Here is a 22,941-nt window from a genome sequence, read left to right on the forward strand (position 1 = left end):
TGCTGGTCAGATTGGCCGCCTACGAACGTCGCGTAGAAGTTATACATAGATCACCAGAGATTATCAGTTGACAGTAATCAATCCACTTCAAAATAAGAAGCAGGAACAATCGGTTACTAATGAATTATCCACGGATAACATCCATCGTACTTTCCACAGTGATCTGCAACGTCACTGTCAGCCCTAAATGTCTCAAGTGTCAAAACACAATAGAAGCCGGGTGAACCGGACAATTCTCCGGCTTCCAATGCTTAGCTGTTGAACAGCCTTTGGACGACTTGGAAATTTGCAGTTCGCTCAACCCAAGATTTGCCCAAAAGTGGGTTTCGTCATGGAACTCGGCCTCTGTGCCGGGTTTTCCAGGCTCCTTTGGATCTATTCATAGGACTGAAACAACGGCCTCTGCATTAGCAGTAATAATGAACAGAATCATGGTATAAATTTGTTTAGCCAATAGGGAACGGCTATTCAATATCAGCCTTCCAATCTCCTATTTCTTCGGGTCTGGAGTCGGCACATACAATGACTTGCCCCTTTGTAGAATTTTATAGGATAAATATGCTAGTCCTCCCAGGTTAAATAACCTGTGCCTCTATAACTATATTTACTTCTTTGACCAATCTCCACTCTTTCAAAAGTCTCCTATCATGGAGCAGCATCCCGGCCTCGATGCTGCATCGCTGCACAGCGAATACCACAACGAAGACGAAAACGATAACAAAAGCCTGGACAACCAGGCCATTCATAAGCTCAACACTCATGATTTCACTAGCGCGGAGACCCTGCATCTATCCCAAGCCAACATTCACGAAGCAAAGAGTGCCGAGACTTTGAATGTCGCTCACGACGACACTTCAATAACCCCCAAGAAGACTGCGGAATGGAGCATGACACCGCAAGTAATCCGGAATGCAGAACGTGACGAAGCTGCTGGATTCAAGAAGCGCGAGCTAGGTGTTACATGGCAAAGTTTAACCGTCGATGTCCTTGCTGCCGAAGCCGCCGTCAACGAAAACATGATCTCGCAATTTAACCTTCCTCAATTGATTAAGGATTTTCGCCGAAAGCCACCACTCAAGTCAATCTTGTCAGACAGTCATGGATGTGTCAAGCCCGGAGAAATGTTGCTTGTGTTGGGCCGCCCTGGTTCGGGGTGCACCACGTTGCTCAAGATGCTATCAAATCGCCGCGAAGGTTATCACACCGTGAATGGTGACGTACGTTTTGGAAGCATGTCCCCCAAGGAAGCTGAGGACTATAATGGCCAGATTGTGATGAACACAGAAGAAGAGCTCTTCTATCCACGTTTGACAGTAGGCCAGACCATGGACTTTGCGGCCAGACTCAAGGTTCCTTTCCATCTACCGGAGGGAGTCCAAAGTGTTGACGAATACACGGCGGAGACCAAACAGTTTCTTCTGGAGTCTATGGGAATCAGCCATACGGCAGATACCAAGGTTGGAAATGAGTTTGTCCGTGGTGTATCGGGTGGTGAGCGGAAGCGAGTCTCTATTATCGAGTGTCTGGCGACTAGGGGTTCTGTTTACTCCTGGGATAACAGTACCCGTGGTTTGGATGCCAGTACCGCATTGGAATGGGCTAAGGCACTTCGCGCTATGACTGATGTTCTCGGCCTTTCCACCGTTGTGACCCTATATCAAGCGGGAAATGGAATTTATAATCTTTTCGACAAGGTCCTTGTCCTTGACGAGGGAAAGCAGATCTACTATGGCCCTGCGGCTGCAGCTAAGCCTTTCATGGAAGACCTAGGCTTCGTGTACACTGATGGAGCAAACATCGGTACGTATTTCCTACATCTGACAACCAAGCCTAGTATCAACTAACAAAACCATAGGCGACTTCCTCACCGGTGTGACAGTCCCGACAGAGCGGAAAATCAGACCCGGATACGAAAACACATTCCCCAGAAACGCCGATGCCATTTTGGCCGAATACAAAAAGTCCAGCATTTATGACCGTATGGTCTCAACATATGACTATCCCGACTCCAACCTCAGCCGCGAACGCACAGATGCCTTCAAAGAGTCTGTTGCGTGGGAAAAGTCCAGCCACCTGCCTAGGGGTAGTAGTCTGACCACCAGCTTTTGGGTTCAGCTCATTGCATGCACCAAGCGACAGTATCAGATTCTGTGGGGTGAGAAGTCAACATTCATAATCAAACAGGTTCTGTCATGTGTGATGGCGTTGATCGCTGGTTCTTGCTTCTACGACTCGCCAGACACTTCCGCAGGTCTCTTCACCAAGGGTGGCGCTGTATTCTTCTCGCTTTTGTACAACTGCATCGTTGCCATGTCTGAGGTCACTGAATCCTTTAAGGGCCGTCCGGTCTTGGTCAAACACAAGGGCTTTGCTATGTATCACCCGGCTGCGTTTTCCTTGGCTCAGATCATGGCGGATTTCCCGGTGCTGTTGTTCCAGTGCACTATCTTCTCGGTTGTCATCTATTGGATGTCTGGCTTGAAACATACTGCGGCTGCTTTCTTTACCTTCTGGATTATTTTGTTCACAACGACTCTGGTAAGTAGTCGTTTTCTTATTCGATTCTGACAGGTTGTCGACTTGGACTAACTCTTACATCTTTCAGTGCATCACTGCTCTTTTCAGATTTATCGGATCCGCTTTCAGTACATTCGAAGCCGCGTCTAAAATCTCGGGAACTGCAGTCAAGGGCATTGTCATGTACGCAGGTTACATGATTCCCAAGCCCCAGATGAAGAACTGGTTCCTCGAACTGTACTACACGAACCCCTTCGCCTATGCCTTCCAAGCTGCCATGTCGAACGAGTTCCATGGGCGCCATATCCCTTGTGTTGGTAACAACCTGATCCCAAGTGGCCCTGGCTACGAGGAAGTCGGAGCCGAGAACCAAGCTTGTGCGGGTGTTGGTGGTGCTTTGCCAGGCGCAAACTATGTGACCGGCGATCAGTACCTTGGATCACTTCACTACAAGCACTCTCAAATGTGGCGGAACTTCGGTGTCGTCTGGGGCTGGTGGGGATTCTTCGCCATCCTGACAATTGTTTTCACATCCTACTGGAAAGCGGGTGCTGGCGCTGGCTCTTCTCTTCTTATTCCCCGCGAGAAGCTCAAGCAGCATCATGCCGCCGTCTCCGACGAAGAAGCACAAAATAACGAAAAGTCTACTACGCGCGAGACTCCCGACGAGCCCATTCAGGTTGACGATGAAAATCTCAACCGAAACACATCGATATTTACCTGGAAGAACCTCACGTATACAGTCCAAACCCCCACGGGCGACCGAGTGCTGTTGGATAACATTCACGGATGGGTCAAGCCCGGCATGCTAGGCGCCCTTATGGGCTCCTCTGGTGCGGGGAAGACAACACTTCTTGATGTGCTTGCTCAGCGTAAGACAGATGGTACTATCAACGGCTCTATCATGGTTGATGGCCGTGAGCTCCCAGTGTCTTTCCAGAGGATGGCGGGATACTGCGAACAACTAGATGTTCACGAGCCATACGCAACCGTGAGAGAAGCATTAGAATTCTCTGCCCTTCTTCGCCAGTCTCGCAACACCCCTAAAGCAGATAAGCTCAAGTATGTCGACACCATCATTGATCTTCTCGAGCTCGATGACCTGGCAGACACTCTTATCGGCACTGTTGGGAATGGACTTAGCGTTGAGCAAAGAAAGCGTGTCACAATTGGCGTGGAACTGGTATCCAAACCTAGCATTCTGATCTTCTTGGACGAGCCCACCTCTGGTTTGGATGGACAATCGGCCTATAACACCGTTCGTTTCCTTCGCAAATTGGCTGATGTTGGTCAAGCTGTTTTGGTAGGTCTTCTATTTCTCCAATTCAACAACTACAAGACCATGTTGCTGACAAGTGACATTCTAGGTTACGATTCACCAGCCTTCGGCGCAGCTCTTTGCTCAATTCGACACTCTCCTTCTTCTTGCAAAGGGCGGAAAGACTGTCTACTTTGGCGACATTGGCGATAATGCGGCCTGCGTTAAGCAATACTTTGGCCAATATGGGGCCCAGTGCCCTACCGATGCTAACGCAGCTGAATTTATGATTGACGTTGTTACCGGTGGTATCGAATCTGTCAAGGACAAGGACTGGCATCAGATATGGCTCGACTCTCCTGAGCAGACTCGCATGATCGCGGAACTGGACCGAATGATTGCGGATGCTGCTAGCAAGCCCCCCCGGAACTGTCGATGATGGATTCGAATTCTCCATGCCTCTTTGGGAGCAGACCAAAATCGTCACTCATCGGATGAATGTCGCGCTTTTCCGAAACACCAACTATGTCAACAACAAGTTCTCCCTTCACATTATCTCAGCCATGCTCAATGGGTTCTCCTTCTGGCGCCCTGGTCCAAGTGTGTCAGCTTTGAACCTGAAGATGTTCACGATCTTCAACTTTGTCTTCGTCGCTCCCGGTGTCATCAACCAGCTTCAACCGCTCTTCATCCAGCGCCGTGATATCTACGATACTCGCGAGAAGAAGTCGAAGATGTACTCCTGGGTTGCCTTCGTCACCGGATTGATTGTCTCCGAGTTCCCGTATCTCTGCATCTGTGCGGTTCTCTACTTTGTCTGCTGGTACTACCCCGTCTGGAGACTGCCTCATGAGTCGAGCCGATCTGGTGCCACATTCTTCATGATGTTGATCTACGAGCTCATTTACACCGGTATTGGTCAATTCGTCGCCGCCTATTCACCTAACCCGACCTTTGCTGCGCTTGTCAACCCCTTGATCATCAGTACTCTTGTCCTGTTCTGCGGTATTTTCGTCCCATACATCCAGCTCAACGTGTTCTGGCGGTACTGGATGTACTACCTCAATCCCTTCAACTACGTTGTCTCGGGCATGTTGACCTTCGGCCTCTGGGGTGCCAAGGTCACCTGCAATGAGGATGAGTTTGCTTTGTTCGAGCCGCTCAACGGCACCACCTGCGCACAGTACCTGTCGGATTATATGTCCGGCGCTGGCTCGAGCATCAATCTGGTCAACCCCGATGCTACCTCGACCTGCAAGGTCTGCCAGTATACAGACGGAAGTGATTTCCTGAGAAATCTCAATATCATGAACTACACCACCGGATGGAGAGATATCGGTATCTCGGTCATCTTCGCCATCAGTGGATATGCCTTGGTATTTGGACTCATGAAGTTGAGAACCAAGGCTTCCAAGAAGGCCGAGTAGGTTGATCGTTTCATCATCTTTCTCCAAGCCCTTCATTTCTTCGGAATGCTCATTGATTTTTCCTCCTCCGATCTTTCTTTCGCCATTTTCTGTTTATTTCTTGTCAACCTGTTATACACTCACTTCTCAGCCCTTCACACATGAAGCCCTACACCGCGCATTTCTGCATTTTCTGTCATTGAGAACTTTTCCCTCCCCTGCATACATGTTAATGTTACTAGGTAGCATATAGATTTTAGAACACAGAGCGTAGAATATAGATTGTACATTCTCGGACCTTTATATAAGAGCCTCTACGTGATCAAGTTACAGTGTTTATACATATAACTCTATGTAATTGGGATAACCACGAGTCTAAAAGGAAGTGATCAAAGCCATACGACGTATATATATTCGCTGAGTAGTCACATCGACGTATACTACAACCAACCCGTATTCCATTTCTCCGAGTTAGCCGCCCATATTGGAATAAGTACTTCGTACTCCTTACTCCCTGAGCCCTACCTGTCTCCACAATGTGATGAAATTGCATCGACACTAGGGCCAACGAGTTGGCGCGTGGGGATGTATCCATTTGTGCGCTGGAGACATTATCCGGGGCTAGAAGTGTGACACATATTTCACCTTCCCGATCAGGTAGTGGAAAGGTAAACCCAAAATACAAAGGAATCTTACACCGATGGACTATCTCCACAAGCGAAAGGGATCTCTCGAGTGGAAATGATGGGGTCGACCCAACATCGTGGGCCAGCCTTGGAGAACGGGATCATTTGCTTTCCTAGAATATCACCGATCATTGGCTAACGCTTGCAAGCTTACACCGACAACATGGAACCTCCTGTCATAGTTGAATTCCATACGGAGTATGGAGTAGCTTACCCCCAATCTTCCCGCGGAAACCGCGAAATCGGAATAAATCCCACATTCTCCGACGAGATGCACGTGGGTGGGAACTCTCCACAGTGACAGAATCCGATTCGGCGCTGTGAAGAACTCGGGATCTGCGCACAAGCTGGTCTGCAGAAACTCTGGTGAAATTTAATGGTTTTTGGGTTTTTTGGAAAAAAAAAAAAAAAAAAAAAAAAGGGAAAATTTTGCTTCCCCTTTTCTATTCCTCGTTTCTTCGAAGATTTGGTTGGCAGAGGCTGGGGTTTCTTATCACATCTCACACAAAATACTGGTATTACCGTATTTGCCCAGGAAGGATTCCAAGGTTGCTGATCGCTCGGCAAATCTCCTTTCATAGAAACCTGGCCCTAAGCGGGGAGAGCCATTGAAAGATGGGGAGTAATCCGTAAGCCCGAGCTTGTTGAACAAGATAAGAGTCCACGGGTATGTTGTCATAGTCTCAGGGAATTGAGGGCATGTTCTTCGTTCCCGATTTCACAGAGAAACGGTCCTTGTTTCCCGCGTCTATTCCGTCACGTAATCCAGTTAAGCAAAGATCAGCGGTGATAGTGGAGTTAAAAAGGCGTGTTTCTTGGTTCTCATTAGAACCAAAAGCCAAAGCTCCGCCGTGAGCACTTCTGTGTAGTCCGTACGGAGTAGATACCGGGCTTTAAACTAGACCACTTGATTCCCGATGCAGTGGTCCACTGGAGTAAATAGTTGACTCCAGAGTATATTCCATTTCCGGCTAAATGGGACCGTTGCTAGAACAACGAACAACGAACACTGTTGAGGATTCCTTGTGTATCTGAGTTTAGGAGAAAGCGAATTAAAAAAGGGTTGCCGTCGAAACCACAAAGTAACCGGTTCGGCTTTTCGGCTTGCCTACAATGTTGTAGGGAAGCTTCAAGCCCTTCCAAGGTTATCCCCACAGAATGACGCAGTAACCATAACTGTCCATGAGTTGCGCCAGGTAAGGCTATGTATAGAGAAGACTTCGGAGTACGGAGTAGAACTCTGGGTATGTCGGAAACAGTGGAGTTGATGCGATCGCCAACAATGTGGAGGTTGTTTCACCTCATGGGGTTTTCTAAAATGAGATCGCCATTCCAAGGTGCTTAATAGATTAACTGACAAAGGAAGAGGGATCGGATTGGAAATTGTGCCTGCCTAGAAGGTGTGCTGGTCCACGTGACACAGACACACCCCAGGCACATGCTTTTCTTTTTTATTCCCGAGGCATCTCCAGGCAATAGTCTCCTGCAATCTCAACAGTAGGATTACAGGATCGATAGTCTATTATTGACTCACACTACGACGTTAGTCTGTACTTCGTATTAAACTATCCCTCGTAAATGCGACAAGACGCCTCTATCACATCACCAGCGCGGACGCGACGGTGATCCCTTTAACCGTGCCGTCCCGCACTATTCTGATAATGATACGTTCAATCCAATACCTATCATATCCCCTCTTTCATCCCGCCCCAAGGAAATGGCGTGAATGTGGGGAGTCCCGGTTCATGGTCAGCACCTTACAATAGTAATCATTTCAGTGAAACTATTGATCCCCTCAACGGCCTGAACGCACGCAACGCGACACAAAGTTATCAATAGTCTGCTCCGTACGGAGTGACGCGGTCTTTCCGATAGGGCCGCTAGTTTTCTAGCCTCCCCCACACGCTCTCAAACCCCTGCTCACTGCGCAACGGCCAGGTCTGTCCCAGTTGACAGGGGGATTGCTGTTAAGTCCCGCATTGCAATTCAATCACGTGCAGCGCCAAACAAAGAAATCGAACAGCTGGAGATCCCAACGATTCTTTGAGTTGCATTGCCCGAAGCAAGGTTGACATTCAAGTCTCCAGATACGAGTAGGTTCTGACCTCGAACTCTACTCCGTACCAGAACTCTGGAACTGCGGCACAGCCGCCCCTCTATCCACACTTTAAGGGGACGTTAAACTATTGATTTTAGAGCAAAACATGATGGACCTATCGAGCTCAGGGTTTTCAATTAATTAATACCGCCAATGAATGGTCAGTTATACTCCATAAAGTGGATTTACGACCACATGGTGCATCAAGCTCCACGCGAAGACGCATGGTAAATCCTCGAGGCAGCCCCTGACTGCGAGCCTCCACTAAGGCAACCCGAGTCTTTGTTCTTGGGACCGGAAGCTCTCCCGCACAAAAGTTTCTTCGCCATGCTAAAAAGCAAGGGGACAAAAGGCTGCGATCCAATTTCGGGCAAAGCTCATCTGCCTGATCGAATCTGGACTCTCTGGGCCCGATTATCGCCGGTCCTAATCTAGCATCTCAGATCGTGGACAAAGTGGTAACAAAGAAATGCATCGCGTGTGGTGGCCCAACCCCGGTTGAGACCCATCTCGGACAGGGGGTTATACAGCCGACGCTTCACTGTGCCGCTCATTTGGCGGCCCCGAGCCCTGGAGTGCTTGACAGGTAACATAAGCTATCATGTATAATCTGTTGGTGGCGTCGGGGATATGAAATTAGGGAAAGAGGCGCAGACTAGCCCCTAATCCCGGAAAGAAGTACCGGTCTGGACCGTTGCGCGGAATCCTGCTAGCCAATCCGCCAGCCGTGTGCATCCGGTGTCACCTTCTGGTGGCTTTCTAGACAGCTGCGGAGGCCGTCCCGGATATTTTAGGGTTGAGAGGATTTCTTTCCTTGTGGACTTCCCCTTAAGGCGAAATGAACTGTGGAGTATGGTGAGTGGAGATGTATGCGTAGCTTCTATCTTTCTTTGTTGATTGCCTCCATATCGCCCCATCGGCGACTATCCCTGGGTCGTTTCTTTCATGCGCGGGTCTAAGTGGGCTTTGGTATTGAATCGACAATATGGAAACTTACGCTGTATGTAACATTGACCATTACCATCTAGCAAATCACTATACAAGGTCCGGTATCATGTACGCATTTTTTGGGTACTTTCTCCCGCTAACTAGACCCTGTAGCTGCTAGCCTGATCTTTCGAATCCAAGATTTTGCGAACGATCTAGATTCCAGGGTTGTGCATCTGCTTTTTGGACTGCTTATGAATATCCATACAACTGTAGAGGACTTTACGGAGTAAGGAGTATACTCCGTGGACGTTGAATGGATATCCCTGTTCTGAGTCCACCGCCATTCTGCTGCTTCTATTGATGAGCTTGGATTATATGTATGGAGTATGCTGCATGCTTGTTTTTATTTGAACTGCTTGTCAATATTATCCACGATAAACTTATGTATGCATGGATAATCCCTGTGACCACCTAGGCAGGCACCAAGGTTCCGTACGCATCCATGGGATCTTGTGTTAAATTCAATGTCGAAATTCAGTGGTCGCGTTGTTACAGAGTATTTTTAAGTTGATGTAATACAGCTGATCGACATCGCCTTTAGCAAAAGCTTAAACCGGATATATATATATGAAGAAGAAGGGGTGTGGACTTAGTCGGCAATGCACAACATCTATGGATATAATACACGCTGGGGTATGATGTTAGAATGTGCTTTAAGTATGATTTGGACCAATGTTCTACCAAGGGTCACATCTAGTAGCTTGCGTAACAGCGTGATTACAGGATCGCGATCGTGGGGTAAAGGCCACGAAGAAACGGGCGCGCTCTCAGCCATCAATAGAACGTTGGAAAACTCGGTGAGAAAGCATAGTTATGAACTTTAGAGAAATGAATGCTAGCGCTCTTTGCATATCGAATCACGTAAGATGCAAAGACCGACTTTATTGAGATCATAACCAAAATCCCAAGGTTTGGAGCGCGATCTTGCAGTCGAATGCAGGTACATGCACTACCTATGCATAAAACTGCAGTGTTATTTCAGCCTCAGCCGCTCACCGCATCTCAACAATTAATGCCACGAGGTGACACAACATAAACTTGAAGACTTGTCTCAACAGCTAGAATTCGGATTGTCTGAATGCATGCCCACGTGTTGGTCATGGGACTTCCTACCAGAAGATCCTGATGATATATTGCATGGATATATGTCTTCCATGTTGCTGAGCCATACGCAACTAGGTTGTGGTCCAATATACAACCTTTTTTAAGCGGCTGTTACCGTGTGTTCATGAATATATATCGATAAGACAGGAGAGATCTTACAAGTAAGCTACTCTCCATACCGCTTACATCCAATAGAGGCTCTGTCCATACAATAGTTACATGTAGGTCCCCGCCCACCACTCTGACCGCATAGCATATACCTCGCTATTTGGCACGTTCCACTGACTCTCGGATGCCAACGTTGATATTCCAAGACATCGACTCAGGTATCTAGCACGCTTCCCTGGTCTTGCCTCGGCAATTGGCCCCACAAAGCTAACTAATATACAGTATGAGATGAGCATTAAATCCAAAGATTAGCGTCTTGCTGATTAACCCTGCCATTGAGCCGTTCATTTCCTATACGCGAGGAGCACGAGAAGACAGATCACGTCGCACTCGGAGAGATATCCTCGGCTGGAAATATGTTGTGTTGGACGGCTTGGTTTCAAGGCATCAACCCCTCGTTCGTAGTCTGAACTAGATAGTTTGTATGGGAGCTCGCTCCTTTCTCTCCCAATACAACTCTCTCCTCTCTGCTTCCTGGGTCCCTACACACCTTAGAGCCCAACAAAATATCACCCGAAGGATAATCATTCACAGCAACAAAAATACGACTGACAATAAGCAGAGACATAACATGTGTCTTATCACAGAAACCATTCCTGATCCAGACTGGCCCCAAGCTTCGACCTAGGTAGGCTCCTACCTAAAATGGTTGCCTGGATGCGGGTCGGGCTTCTTGACCTCGGTGAACATGTTAAACAGATCAGATATATGTAACGATACCACTTTCCCCGATGATCTCTTGTCAACTAGACGGGTCCTGCATCACAGCAGCACAATGGATATATACTAGTTAGTACAAAGTACTTTGGGAGAACGACCGTGCATGCCCCACTACTTGGGCACGAGTCTGCCGGGATGTGATGTGCTCGTGTGCTTTGCAGCTTGCTGACGAAAATGTACAAAGTTACCTAGGTAAACAAACAGCAAACTAACTAGCAAGTTAAGCTAATAAAGCACATACATATGTAGGGGTAATTGATCTGTGCTGTAGGTAATATCGAGATGAGACAAGCAAACAGTGTGAGACGCGGGCTGACCCGTCAATTGTATCACTCTATAAGTTGCATTGTGCGACTTTTTTTTCACTGTATTTTTACTTTAGAGAGTTCGAGAGACAATAAGTTCAAAACGAGACTATATCCAAACTGGGTGTACATTTGAGAAGCCTCAATATTCTACGCGATCTATATACGCGACCGTAAAAAGCACGTCGACATCAGAGATATGAGACTTGGTCTAAGCACCTCCGTCCCATGGTTCGAACCCGCCTCCGGCACGGACATTCCACCCATTGAAGGTATGGCCCGCAGATCGCCTTCTGCGATTGCCCTGATGTGATGATATGGAGGGGGCTTGCATTGCACTACTATGGCAGCCATCGATTGGACCCCACGAGGGGCGGGTTCGGACCTTTTTTTATTATTTTTGTTTGTGCCGACACTGCTCACTCGCTCTAGTTGGCTCGGCTTGATAGCTTTTTGCTGACTTACATTAACTAGTCAAAAATTAGTTATCAGGAACTAGCAATTCTATACTTCCCCAAGGAGGCAAAGACTCCAGAACATGTGACGTGTGACCAATGCGTGCTTAGGAGAAATAAGTATGCGTTTTGCACATTTCAATGTTGACTGGCGACTGCAGAATCACCAAGTTCACTTAGCTCTGCGAATCCGTTGGTCGAGCTGCGGGAGGACGTGCGACGCTGTGATGGGGAAAGGGGGAATAGAATAGCGTATGGATGTCATTGTCATAGTGTATTACAAGTTCCATACTTAGTATCTCCAATTACTCCAAGCCTAGACCATGGGAGGGCGAAATTCGCCTCTATATTGTCATTATTCAATTTTGCGACTTTCGACCCTGACCCATGATTGAATATCGAGTATTTCTGTCCAATTATTTTAAAAAGAATCATTGGAACGTGTTGGTCAAATAACATTAATGTGTGCCACATCAAAGTATTCACAGAAGATACCTAGTATTCCAAAGTTCATTCTGGGTCGAGGGGCAATGCACATTCTATTGTTAGTCAACAAAAGTACATCAAAAATTTTCATGCGGCAAGGTACTCCCGTATCCTCGCATCTATTATTATTCCAGGTCTTAGACAAGAGCGGGTCCGCGTCATGAATTTCCCCGTGGCTTCACATAGCTTGGAATTAGCTAGGATTAAGTATGCCTCACTACAACATAGGCAAGCATCGGGTAGCTTTGCGACAGTGTTCGACTTTTTCGCAACTCGCCACAGCTCGCGTTTGTGGATCCTGTTTGCCAATTGCGAACCTGTTCCTGTGGTTATCGCCCCACGCGGGAGGGGAAAAAGAAAAGATGGAGGGGGATCTCAGTATGGTACTCCGTACATACAGCTTGGTCCGGATGTCAATAGAGACCGGGGTCTGGACAAGGGGCAGGGATTTGAGATTTGAGATTTTCTTATGTGAGGTACGGATTACGGAGGGATATAATATTTGCAACCTGGTGAAAATAAACCATAACGGCTAGGAGAAAAAGACTTTTGGCTGCTGTCACTTTGGGGCCCGGTCGCTGCGCTGTCGATCCCATCCCGGAAAGATATTGGTGACAGGCGACCAGAAGATCCCCTTCCCTCAGTTTTAATGATTGATCGAGTCCCCCTGCAGGCTCTAGCACACGGTCAATGCATTAAGACATGGCCTGACTTAACCCCACAAGATTTATGTCGCTGTGGCAATATGATTGGTCTCAGGCGGGAGAAACTTTCAATTGTAAACAAATTAAAATGGAGGATTTATTGCGTTTGTGGAGGGGGAATAGTGGGAGGTCTGGAACAGAGTACTCTGAGTACCTAAGTTCGGCAGATGTAAGGTGGACAGTGCTAGACTAGACTTGGTACATATGAGAGATGTACCTTTTAGCCTAGTTATTGTGTAGGAGGTACATTCTGCATTTGTACATTTGTACCAGTGGAGGGTGCCGAGGGTCTACGGTATTCAGAGTACAATCATAGACAGGCCAAATCTGGGAAAGGAGGGATTCCTTCAAATTTCCGATTTCAATTTTTTTCTTTCTTTTTCTACTGCTTTCTGGAGATCTCCATCTTTAAATCTGGAATAAGAGATAGAAGAAGAGCCAGCAGTTTGGAAGAGTTAAACGTATAAAGTCTGAAATTTAAAAAAAGAAAATATAAAGTGAAAAAAACCCAAAAATAAAAAGGAAAGAATTTATAAATACGTAAATACGTACTTTTGTATGATACCCGTCACATTATATCGGAGTACATTACATCTCCATACAGGCCCAGTACCAGTGGAGCGTGGATCGTCCCGATCGAGTCCCAGAAGATGGCCCTTTCGAACTCTCCAGAGCTATTATTCCACTTAATTCCCTCTTTTTCCCTTTCTCCCCTTTTACTTCAAAGCTCTTCTTGCTCTTCTTGCTCTTCTTGCTCTTCTTCCTCACTTTTGTATTGCTGCCGGTGGCAATTGCGAGTTATACTTATACTTAGCATTCTTTTATATCCCTTCCGCCCTTGCGTTACCTTAATAGGGAATCCCTCTTTCGTCATTTACAGTCCTTGCTGCGGTCCTTCCAAGGTTCAATTGCACTTGCCTCAATTCTCCTTCATAGGCATTTGCATTATTTACCTAGGTTACCCATTGGGTCATTCATCCCTTGATATTGGCTTGACCTCATTACGACTCATCCCTCCGGGACCTTGAATATTCGGACTCCTGGAAAGGAAGTCTGCTTGGATCTGTTTATAGTTTTTGATTACCTGTTAATATTGTTTTCTGTGTTTGTATGTCCAGTTCAAAGTTCCTAAATCCTTCCCCTTTCCTGGCATTCCAAGCCCTCAACCTCCTTGGGGCATTTCCAAACATTCAATCCCTATACTCTATATCCTTGAGCGCCAATTGACCTAGATTGTGTAGGATCAACACCAGCCTCTGGCGATCCGATACCTCCCCTCCATCCTTGATTATCCAACGCCACTTGCCTTCGATACTGGTCTTTTTTTTGGTTGGATTCACTGAACCATGTCCATTGCACCTACCGAGTAAACGCCTTCGGTCAGTGACCTCAGCGGCTTGGAGAAGAAATTACTCAGTCACGGAACGGACAAGAGATGGAATCAATGAAGCCACACATCCCCCCGTTAAAGATCTCGAAATCCAATTCGAATTTATCCGAGTCGAGCAACGACACTAAATCTATACCGAGTCGATTCTATTCCGCCTGGGGCTCATCAGAGATGACCCCTCCGTTAACACCAAAAGACACCCAGGACACAAACATGGATCAACCCGAGGCCCCAAGACCTGTCTTTCACAACTATCTGCGCGCATTCTATCCTTTCCACCCGGCCGGCAATGTCTCTCCGTCGACTGTTACACTCCCTCTGGACCAGGGAGATATCATTTTGGTACACTCCGTTCACACCAATGGCTGGGCCGATGGTACATTATTAGATTCTGGGAATCGAGGCTGGTTGCCCACGAATTACTGCGAAGCATACGATCAATTACCTATGCGTCCTTTATTGAAGGCCTTGACTGATTTCTGGGATATCATTCGAGGAGGATGCGGGTCATCACTAAAAGATTTTGGAAACCAAGACTTGATGAGAGGGCCTATCGCTGGCGTCCGGTTCCTACTGGTAAGTACCAATTAGAACCGAGAAAACACCACAGGGCTTATAATTCCGCAGGAAAAATCAGAATGTCTTACCCGGGAGTCACCCCTGGTAAGGAGATTCGACGGACTACGCAGAATCCGGAAGGCTTTGCTGTCTGACCTGTCTTCGCTGGTGAAAACTGCGAAGAAATTCCAGGAAGTTGCCAACGGGGTTCCTTCGGAAGATGAGGTTGAGGCCATTTTGGATGAGATGCTTCTCAAGGCTTTCAAGATCGTGACCCGAGGAGTTCGATTCCTCGACGTGTGGAATGAGGAGGTAGGCTTGAGCAGGACTATTGCTGAGATGGATGGACCCGGCGACAGCATAGACCAATATAGCATGCCACCGACCCCTGCATCCGAAAGTTTCAACTTGGGCGAGAACGATGGGCCTGCTAGATCTGAGTCGCGAATGCTGGAATCACGAATGGAATCACGGATGGAATCGCGGCAAATGAACCACAGCCGTATGGATATGAGTCGGTCATCGATGCGCACTGAGATGGTTGATCAAAGACCGGTCTCCGTCGCTACGAAACGGGTTTCTATATCTCACCGTATGTCAGTTTCAGGTCCTTCTACTGCCATCAGTGCCCAGAACCTGGCATCAGAACGCCTCGGGACGACATATGATGCCTTCCTCGGTGTGCTTGGCTCGTTTATCGGACTCCACATGCAGTCCCGCTCCTCGACGGAGTTGGTTGTCACCACCCAGCAGGCTGTCCAGTCGTGTAGGCAGTTGTTAAATGTCGTGGAGGTGGTGTGTGAGCATGACACCCACCGCAGCGTGTTCCTCGAACAGGCACGAGAGTCAATGTGTGAGAAGCTATCTGAGCTTGTCCACGCTGCACGCGACGTGTTCCGCCCCGCACACCTACCAGACGATGATCTTGTGTTCATGCCAGACGAAGGGAAACGCCTTGTGGATGCTGCCACTGACTGTGTACGAGCAGCTGGAAACTGTTTGGCGAAGGCTCGCCTGGTGCTTGAGCAAATTGGTGACCTTGAGCTTGACCCTGAACACTTTGAAGAGAGGGGCAAGGACTTGCCTGGCATTGCCTCTCCACAAGATGAACCGGAGACTGGCGTAGAACAGGAGCGACAGGAATTGTCACTCCGCCTTCCCCCACCTCCTCTTCAGATTCCCACCACCACATACTCTCCCCCAACACCTGCTCTCACCGACTCTACAACACCTTCATCCTTCCAGTCTCGTCTCTCAAATTCTCCCGCCAACACCACCGCCATTTCTTCAACACCTAATTCTGCCATCCTCCCCACCCATCTGGATAACATCTCTTCTTTCTCCTCTGCTGACAGCAACTACCCTGAAAGTCATCCCAAGTCTGACGTGAGCGAATCATTTGGGCGTGGAGTCACGAGCAATGGTAGCAGCTTCACATATCACAGCCACACACGTGACTCCGAGATGAGTGGTGTCTCGCAAACCTCGACTCGGGCTACCTCACCTGATATTGGGGGTAGCTTCCAAGGTAGTTTCACCGTTCACTCACTGAAGGAGAGTCTGAGTTACTCGACCCTCGCCGAGGAGAACGAGGAGACTGAGGCCAACATCCTGGAAAAGACATTCGCACACGAACTTATTTACAAAGAAGGTTCGGTGATGGGCGGTAGTCTGCGTGCTCTTATTGAGAAGCTGACTGCTCACCAATCCACCCCCGATGCCATGTTTGTCTCAACCTTCTACCTTACCTTCCGTCTCTTCGCTACGCCTCTTGAGTTTGCCGAGGCCCTCGCTGAACGCTTCGAATACATTGGTGACACACCCCATGCCGCCGGACCTGTCCGTCTCCGTGTATACAACATCTTCAAGGGCTGGCTCGAGTCCCACTGGCGCCACGATCGTGACAACACAGCCCTTGACTTCATCATCAACTTCGCAAACACACGACTGATGGTAGATCTCCCCACTGCTGGTAAGCGGTTGCTTGATCTGGCCAACAAGGTGTCCGCAGTTGGTGGCCCGCTTGTGCCTCGCTTAATTTCTTCTATGGGCAAGACCAACACTTCCATTGCCCAATACATTCACCCCGATACCCCCCTACCTCCCCCCGTCCTTGGCAAGAAGGAACACAACTTGCTTAGGCAATGGAAGAACGGCGAGGCCTCAATTACCATTCTTGACTTCGACCCACTCGAGCTCGCCCGCCAGCTCACTATTAAGGAGTCGCGTATTTTCTGCTCGATCCTTCCTGAAGAACTCCTGGACACGGAATGGACCAGGAAGACAGGCTCGTTGGCTGTGAATGTCCGGGCCATGTCAACTCTGTCGACTGATCTTGCCCACCTCGTTGCCGACTCCATTCTGTACCTCGAGGAGCCCAAAAAGCGGGCCGCAACCATCAAGCACTGGGTCAAGATTGCGAACAAGTGTCTGGAGTTGAACAACTACGACTCCCTTATGGCTATCATTTGTTCATTGAACTTGTCTATGATATCTCGCCTGAAGAAGACCTGGGACATCGTATCGCAGAAGACCAAGACTGCCCTCGAGCAGCTCCGCAGCATCGTGGATGTGTCCCGCAACTACGCCGTACTCCGTCAACGCCTTCAGAATCACGTGCCCCCTTGTCTCCCATTCGTCGGCACCTACCTGACCGACCTCACCTTTGTCGACCACGGCAACCAATCTCTTCGTACGCTCTCCACCGACGACAGTGAAATGGCTGTCATCAACTTCGACAAGCACATGAAGACAGCTCGCATTATCAGCGAGCTCCAACGCTTCCAGATCCCCTACCGTCTAACCGAAGTTCCGGAGCTTCAGGCTTGGATGCAGAATGAACTCGTGCGCGTGCGTTCCAACGGTGAAACAACCGCACAAACCTTCTATCGCCGCTCTCTAGTTCTTGAGCCTAGAGAACCCTCCCGCAGCGGAAATACTCTTCAGTCCCAATCTGAGTCCATTCCTTCCATGCTCGACAATGCCAAGGACAAGTTCGACTTCCTCTCATGGACCAACCAATCCAAGGCGAAATCCGTCACGACACACGGATAAATCACTCCCTTCCACCCGCAATCACCTACACCATCCTTCGCAACCTAATGACTGATGACCTCTTCTTATTCCCGATTTACTGTTCTAACCAACATCATCTTAACTGTTCCACTATGCATACTTGCATCATCCTCCCCCCAAACCCATTTTCTTGTGATCTGTGAATATCCATCATTCTTGTCTTACCTATTTACTTTTTTTTATTCTTGGGTGGTACTTGCGTGTTTGATTTGTTTTGCAATTTCTCGTTTGAGAAATGTAGCATTGGAAAAGCGGCTATGTATGGAACGGGGCCCCGGACTACCCAAACGGAGTTTACCAAGGGGCTTGTTCTGTTTTTGTTTTAATTTCATGTCTGTTCTTATTTTCGGCTGGGGAAACAAGGACAGGTCGGGAAAAAGGATTGTTATCTGTCAACTGGGCGTTTCCTACATCGGATACCCTCTAGACAATATTTTTGCCTCACGGCTTCTGTACAGGAGCAACTCTTAAAAGCTGCCTAAAATGCAAAATACGCTTTAATTTTACCTGTTTCTGCGTCCATCGTAGCTGTAACCCTGCTTTTGCCTCGTGTAGTGAATGTCTGGGCTTTCTAAGTGAGAGAGACATAGGAACCCAAGCTATCCAAATTAAGGACTTTCGATGATTTACCCCGGATTCTGCCTTCATATTTCTGCCTGAATACTATAGAAAACCGACTGCAACCATCGCTACCAATGATGGTCAAATAAAAGCCCACAAGCCAGCTCAAAAGCTACCGTACCAGTGAGAGCCCACCATCAACAGGCACCAACTGACCCGTAATCCAGCGCGACGCATCCGAAAGATTTGAGCTCAAAGATCTTATTCGCGGTTTAAGGCTGGGCCAAACACCAAAAGTAAACCAAGCAGCGGAAATAAAATCCTTGGAATAAATACGCTTGACTAGAACCTCTTGACAGACCTATCTAATGAACGTCCGTGAGGCCTACAAAAGTACCTAGGTATAGATGTAGCTTTTAGATAAGGTTCATGGAAGTACCATCATTTGTTCCAATCTGATGTTTGCTATACCAGATACATACGTATATACGAGCTTTGTATTGCCTTTATGCTTTGATGGTATTCATATCATATCATAAAGCATCACTATTCAAGGCCGCGTAAACCGGCTGCAGTGTCATTCCGTCTATCACTATGTCCGTGGCTGGCTGATCCTTGCATGAACCCCTCCGCCAAGTCTACGGAGGGGTTTCTTGACAATACATATCCATCAAAGAGATACGCGGAGGACACCTTAGTTTTGAATGCAAGAAAACCCTCGACTGTATACCACAGCCGATAGACCGCTGCAATTGCGTTGAGGTATTTGAGTAGTGCGAGTGCCTATGGATACTCCGTAAGCGTCGGACCCCTGCAAAATATGAAATATGTACGTCAATTTCAAACTGAAATCTTCGATGTCCTGCACGATCTATCTGGCCGATGCGCGTTCATGCAAGAATATGAAATCCATCAGGCTTACGGAGTTCTCCGTACATGGTGAGTACTATGCAGAGTGCCCAGCTGCACCTCGCTATGTCACCATGTCACATCTAGACTTGACGTAAACACTCAAGGGATTGTTTGTTTCAATCGTTTGTTTTATGATGTATTGAAGACCCGAGATGTATTCTGTTTGTTAATTTGAGTTGGAGGAAATGTGACATATCACCGTAAAACCTTCAAAACAGGTTTGAGCGCTCATGGTAGAGGCTAAAGTGGACGACAGGGATTTCATGTCAGTTTATTTGAGACTTTGGGCTGTCATTGTAAGGAGGATAGGCAGATGCAAGCGAAAGATCACCGCAGTGATGCCGAGTCTGTATCTTATTCGCACGCAGTCCACAAAACCCTAAAACTAAACAGGAGAATTCACAAAATGAGCGCCAAAAGACGAGTGGTTTGGGTTCGAGTTTGAATAATTGGCAAATCTTGATTGATGTATCAGCTAATGTACATATTTTCGTCCAGTTTCGCGCATTTCCAATTACCAGAATCCCCAATTTCCCATAGAAGAGCCTTCCAAGGAACTAACCAATTATGTTACATAACGTGTTCTAAACGCCTCCACGAAATCCGAAGTCATGTCGTAATTATCATCATAAGCGGATGCACTGGTATCCAAGTCTAGCGGCAATGAAACAGCAGTCTCAGGGAGGGATCGTAAATCAAGTATAGGGACCATTGAAGGGCGGGCGTGGGCGCATTGAAATGGGAAGGCACAACGGGCCAGGCTGGAGACCAACGCCTGGCACTCTTCGATGTTCAACGGGTCATTGAACATGATCGCAGTGCGACAGGCGCGGGAGTTGAGAAGGTCCACGATGCCTTGAGGGCACCCATTCATCCGTTGAACCCATGAGCGCGAGGCGGATCTCTGGTGTACAACCTCGTCGCTGTCTGATAGTTCGATATCCTGTTCGAATGTTCTCTTCGACAGGAACGGCTTATTTCCATCTTCCTCACTTGACCAAATCTCACGCCTCATCAAGTCAATCAACACATGAGGCTCGAGCCTACAGCGTTCGGCTATTAGGACAGGAAGAGTATGGACGGTGATCAAGGCAGTAGAGTTGGTCTTGCCTTGTGTCGCATACTCAATACCCCAGTTTGAGAAGAGACTCGTATACTTTTGGAAGAGATCACCCTCCGTCAATGAAACCTCAAATGCCAAAGAACCGACTTGGACAGTTCGCACTCGAGCACCCGACTCCCAATTCTCACCAAGCCCAGCAGAGACAAACATTTCCCCGAATAACTGTTCAATTCGACATCGCTCATCGGCCGCGTGCTGATCGATTAAAAGCAGGACATCGTTTGATGGCCCCTCCAAATTGCGAGTGATGGGGGCCGTACGGACCTTAGCCAAGATGAACTTTCTGTCCACCTGGGCTATCACGTCGGCAGTCTCGAGCGCATGACGTTGGAGTTTCCCTCGATATTTGGCAACTTGCGCTGTATCAAGTGATCCAATGCCTTTGAAGCAGTCGTGTGAAGAAGTAGCTGTACTCTGCTGACCGGCGGCCTCTGCGCCTAGATTTGGTATTGGTATTTCTGTTCGGCTGAAGGAAGGGTTGTCCCATGCCCCCAACATGTTATCTATCCAAAACGTTTGCACAGGCTTCTTGGACGGGCGTTCGACACAGTCAGTGGGGGAACGCTGGGTAGCTAATGACTTGCGGGAGTTCATTGTTTGACCCGTTCGAGGATTGATCATATAGGCCAAGTTGGTGTGCGGATCGATCCAAGTGATCATCTTGTCTGATGGTGAGTCTCCAGGCAGATCCTCCTTGTCCCCACTACGGATCCTTTCATACGGGGGCTTTGGAAGGATGGTGCACTCCTGGCCATCATCTCGACGATTTGGCTTATGTTTAGGGTGAATCGGCAAGGAGCTATTGCCCTGCATTACATCAGGAGTCGCATGAGAAAGCCCAGACGTTCGTTGGGTCGGAGAACGTCTTTTGAGATCCTTGGCGGTTTTCACTCTGGACCAGTTGTTGAAGGATTGACCAGAGTTCAGAGACTGGGTTCTTGGAAATGAGGGAATTTTCAAGCGACCGCTAAACGCCTCTTCAGTGCTCGAAATCGACCGACCATGTCGTAAGGGGGCATGAGAACCGCCAGCTGGTGGGGAGGCTTTGGAACGGATACTCTGGTTTTGATCTGACGAAATGGTCTGCTTTCTGCCATTACGAGGGCGGAGATCGTGTTGCTTCAAAAACTCATGGACCATGGCCCCAAGCACATCAATTATACGTTGAACTGATTTGGCAGATTCCGGAAGGTGCTCAGATGCATCATCATCATCCAACCGTATAACAGTGTTTGTGTCAATGCGAACGTAGAACATTGGCCACTTATTGACAGGCTTTGCCCAGTTTCGAGTACTTGCGTTACTTGCGGCATCAAGCTGATTCACCGAAGGTGTAATATGTGAAACAGAGCTTCTGTTAGACATGGCTCCGACATTACTAAAATCTGACGAAGCAAATAGCCGGTTTACTTCGTTATACAGCACGTTCGAGCCATTGTGGGACAGCAGGGGTTCTTTTCCCAAAGAGATGAACTGACACTTCCGACTTGGGCTGGGCTGGAGAGATATAGCTCCCCGAACTGTGAGGTCAGAAACTGATGCTGAGATTTCATGCCAAGAATCGATGTTTTGTGGTGTGACTAGCCCAGATTGTGTGAGAACCATCCCGATACGTTTAAGATCGAACTCCCTCTGATCATGAGAGATGCGTGCTTCGGGCATGGAGGCATTTCCAAGACGAACGGACATCCTTTTATTTCGTTCCACATCGATCAAGACTAATTTTGAGAATTGATGATTGGCTAGAAGGAGAGACACCAAGGAGTTCCTGAGTTGGTCCCACTCACGTTCTAGCTCGTCTGATCGCTGAAGAGCGAGAGCTCGACTCTTGACGCGAACTGGCATATTTCCAAAAAGGTCGTTGACAGTCACAGACGTGCCATGGTCGACAGAGCGAAGCGCATGATGTGGAGGCGCAGGGGTTAGCCGAGCCACAGGCGTCGAATGATGAAGTATGATCGAGTTTGTGCATCCATGATCAATGTGACGAGAAGTTACAGTGAGTAGAGACAATGAGGCCAGGGAAGCCAAGAACAAGCCCCGATGGCCATACAAGCCACCCAGGTTGAATTTGGATGTATCTATTCCATATGTTAGCTAGCATACATTACAGCGTCAAGGTTGGGAGACATACGGTGAGGCTTGCCTAGACCTCCTGTAACTTCGAACTCGACTGGAGGAATTCCTTCGCCATCATCTTCAACAATACAGCCACCACGTTTGAAATCGACAGTGACGAAGACGGTATGTGCATTAGCATCCAAAGAATTCTTGACTAGCTCCAGAATAACACCAGTCAGATGCACAATGGACGTAGATGATTTGACCTTTGCAATCACATCAGAAGGTAGCGCTCGTATCATTGACTGAGAAGGAGGCATTGACGCAGTTGTTGTATTCACCGGGGCATTGCGCCACTAGATGC

General features: G+C 48.0%; 4 protein-coding genes across 4 annotated transcripts; 3 read left to right on the forward strand and 1 right to left on the reverse strand.

Annotated features, from left to right (window-relative positions):
* Positions 1-647: 647 nt before the first annotated feature.
* Positions 648-4,214, forward strand: N7489_010375 (ABC transporter; the record flags this gene model as incomplete). The annotated part of the gene is made up of 4 exons (XM_056716124.1): positions 648-1,800; positions 1,856-2,538; positions 2,606-3,820; positions 3,885-4,214. The coding sequence occupies 4 exons, from the start codon at positions 648-650 to the stop codon at positions 4,212-4,214; spliced, it is 3,381 nt and encodes a 1,126-aa protein (XP_056563746.1).
* A 16-nt stretch (positions 4,215-4,230) lies between these two features.
* Positions 4,231-5,202, forward strand: N7489_010376 (ABC transporter; the record flags this gene model as incomplete). Its single annotated transcript, XM_056716125.1, has 1 exon — positions 4,231-5,202. The coding sequence occupies one exon, from the start codon at positions 4,231-4,233 to the stop codon at positions 5,200-5,202; it is 972 nt and encodes a 323-aa protein (XP_056563747.1).
* Positions 5,203-14,332: 9,130 nt separating this feature from the next.
* On the forward strand, positions 14,333-17,899 carry N7489_010377 (guanine nucleotide exchange factor; the record flags this gene model as incomplete). Its single annotated transcript, XM_056716126.1, has 2 exons — positions 14,333-14,863; positions 14,915-17,899. The coding sequence occupies 2 exons, from the start codon at positions 14,333-14,335 to the stop codon at positions 17,897-17,899; spliced, it is 3,516 nt and encodes a 1,171-aa protein (XP_056563748.1).
* A 2,059-nt stretch (positions 17,900-19,958) lies between these two features.
* N7489_010378 (putative DNA mismatch repair protein (Mlh3)) lies at positions 19,959-22,897 on the reverse strand (the record flags this gene model as incomplete). Its single annotated transcript, XM_056716127.1, has 2 exons — positions 19,959-22,597; positions 22,651-22,897. 2 exons carry the CDS (start codon positions 22,895-22,897, stop codon positions 19,959-19,961), a joined length of 2,886 nt encoding a protein of 961 aa, XP_056563749.1.
* Between the last annotated feature and the right edge of the window lie 44 nt (positions 22,898-22,941).

This window comes from Penicillium chrysogenum (genome assembly GCF_028827035.1).
Source record: "Penicillium chrysogenum strain IBT 35668 chromosome Unknown utg000005l_segment0_segment0, whole genome shotgun sequence".
Classification (NCBI taxonomy): Eukaryota; Fungi; Ascomycota; class Eurotiomycetes; order Eurotiales; family Aspergillaceae; genus Penicillium; species Penicillium chrysogenum.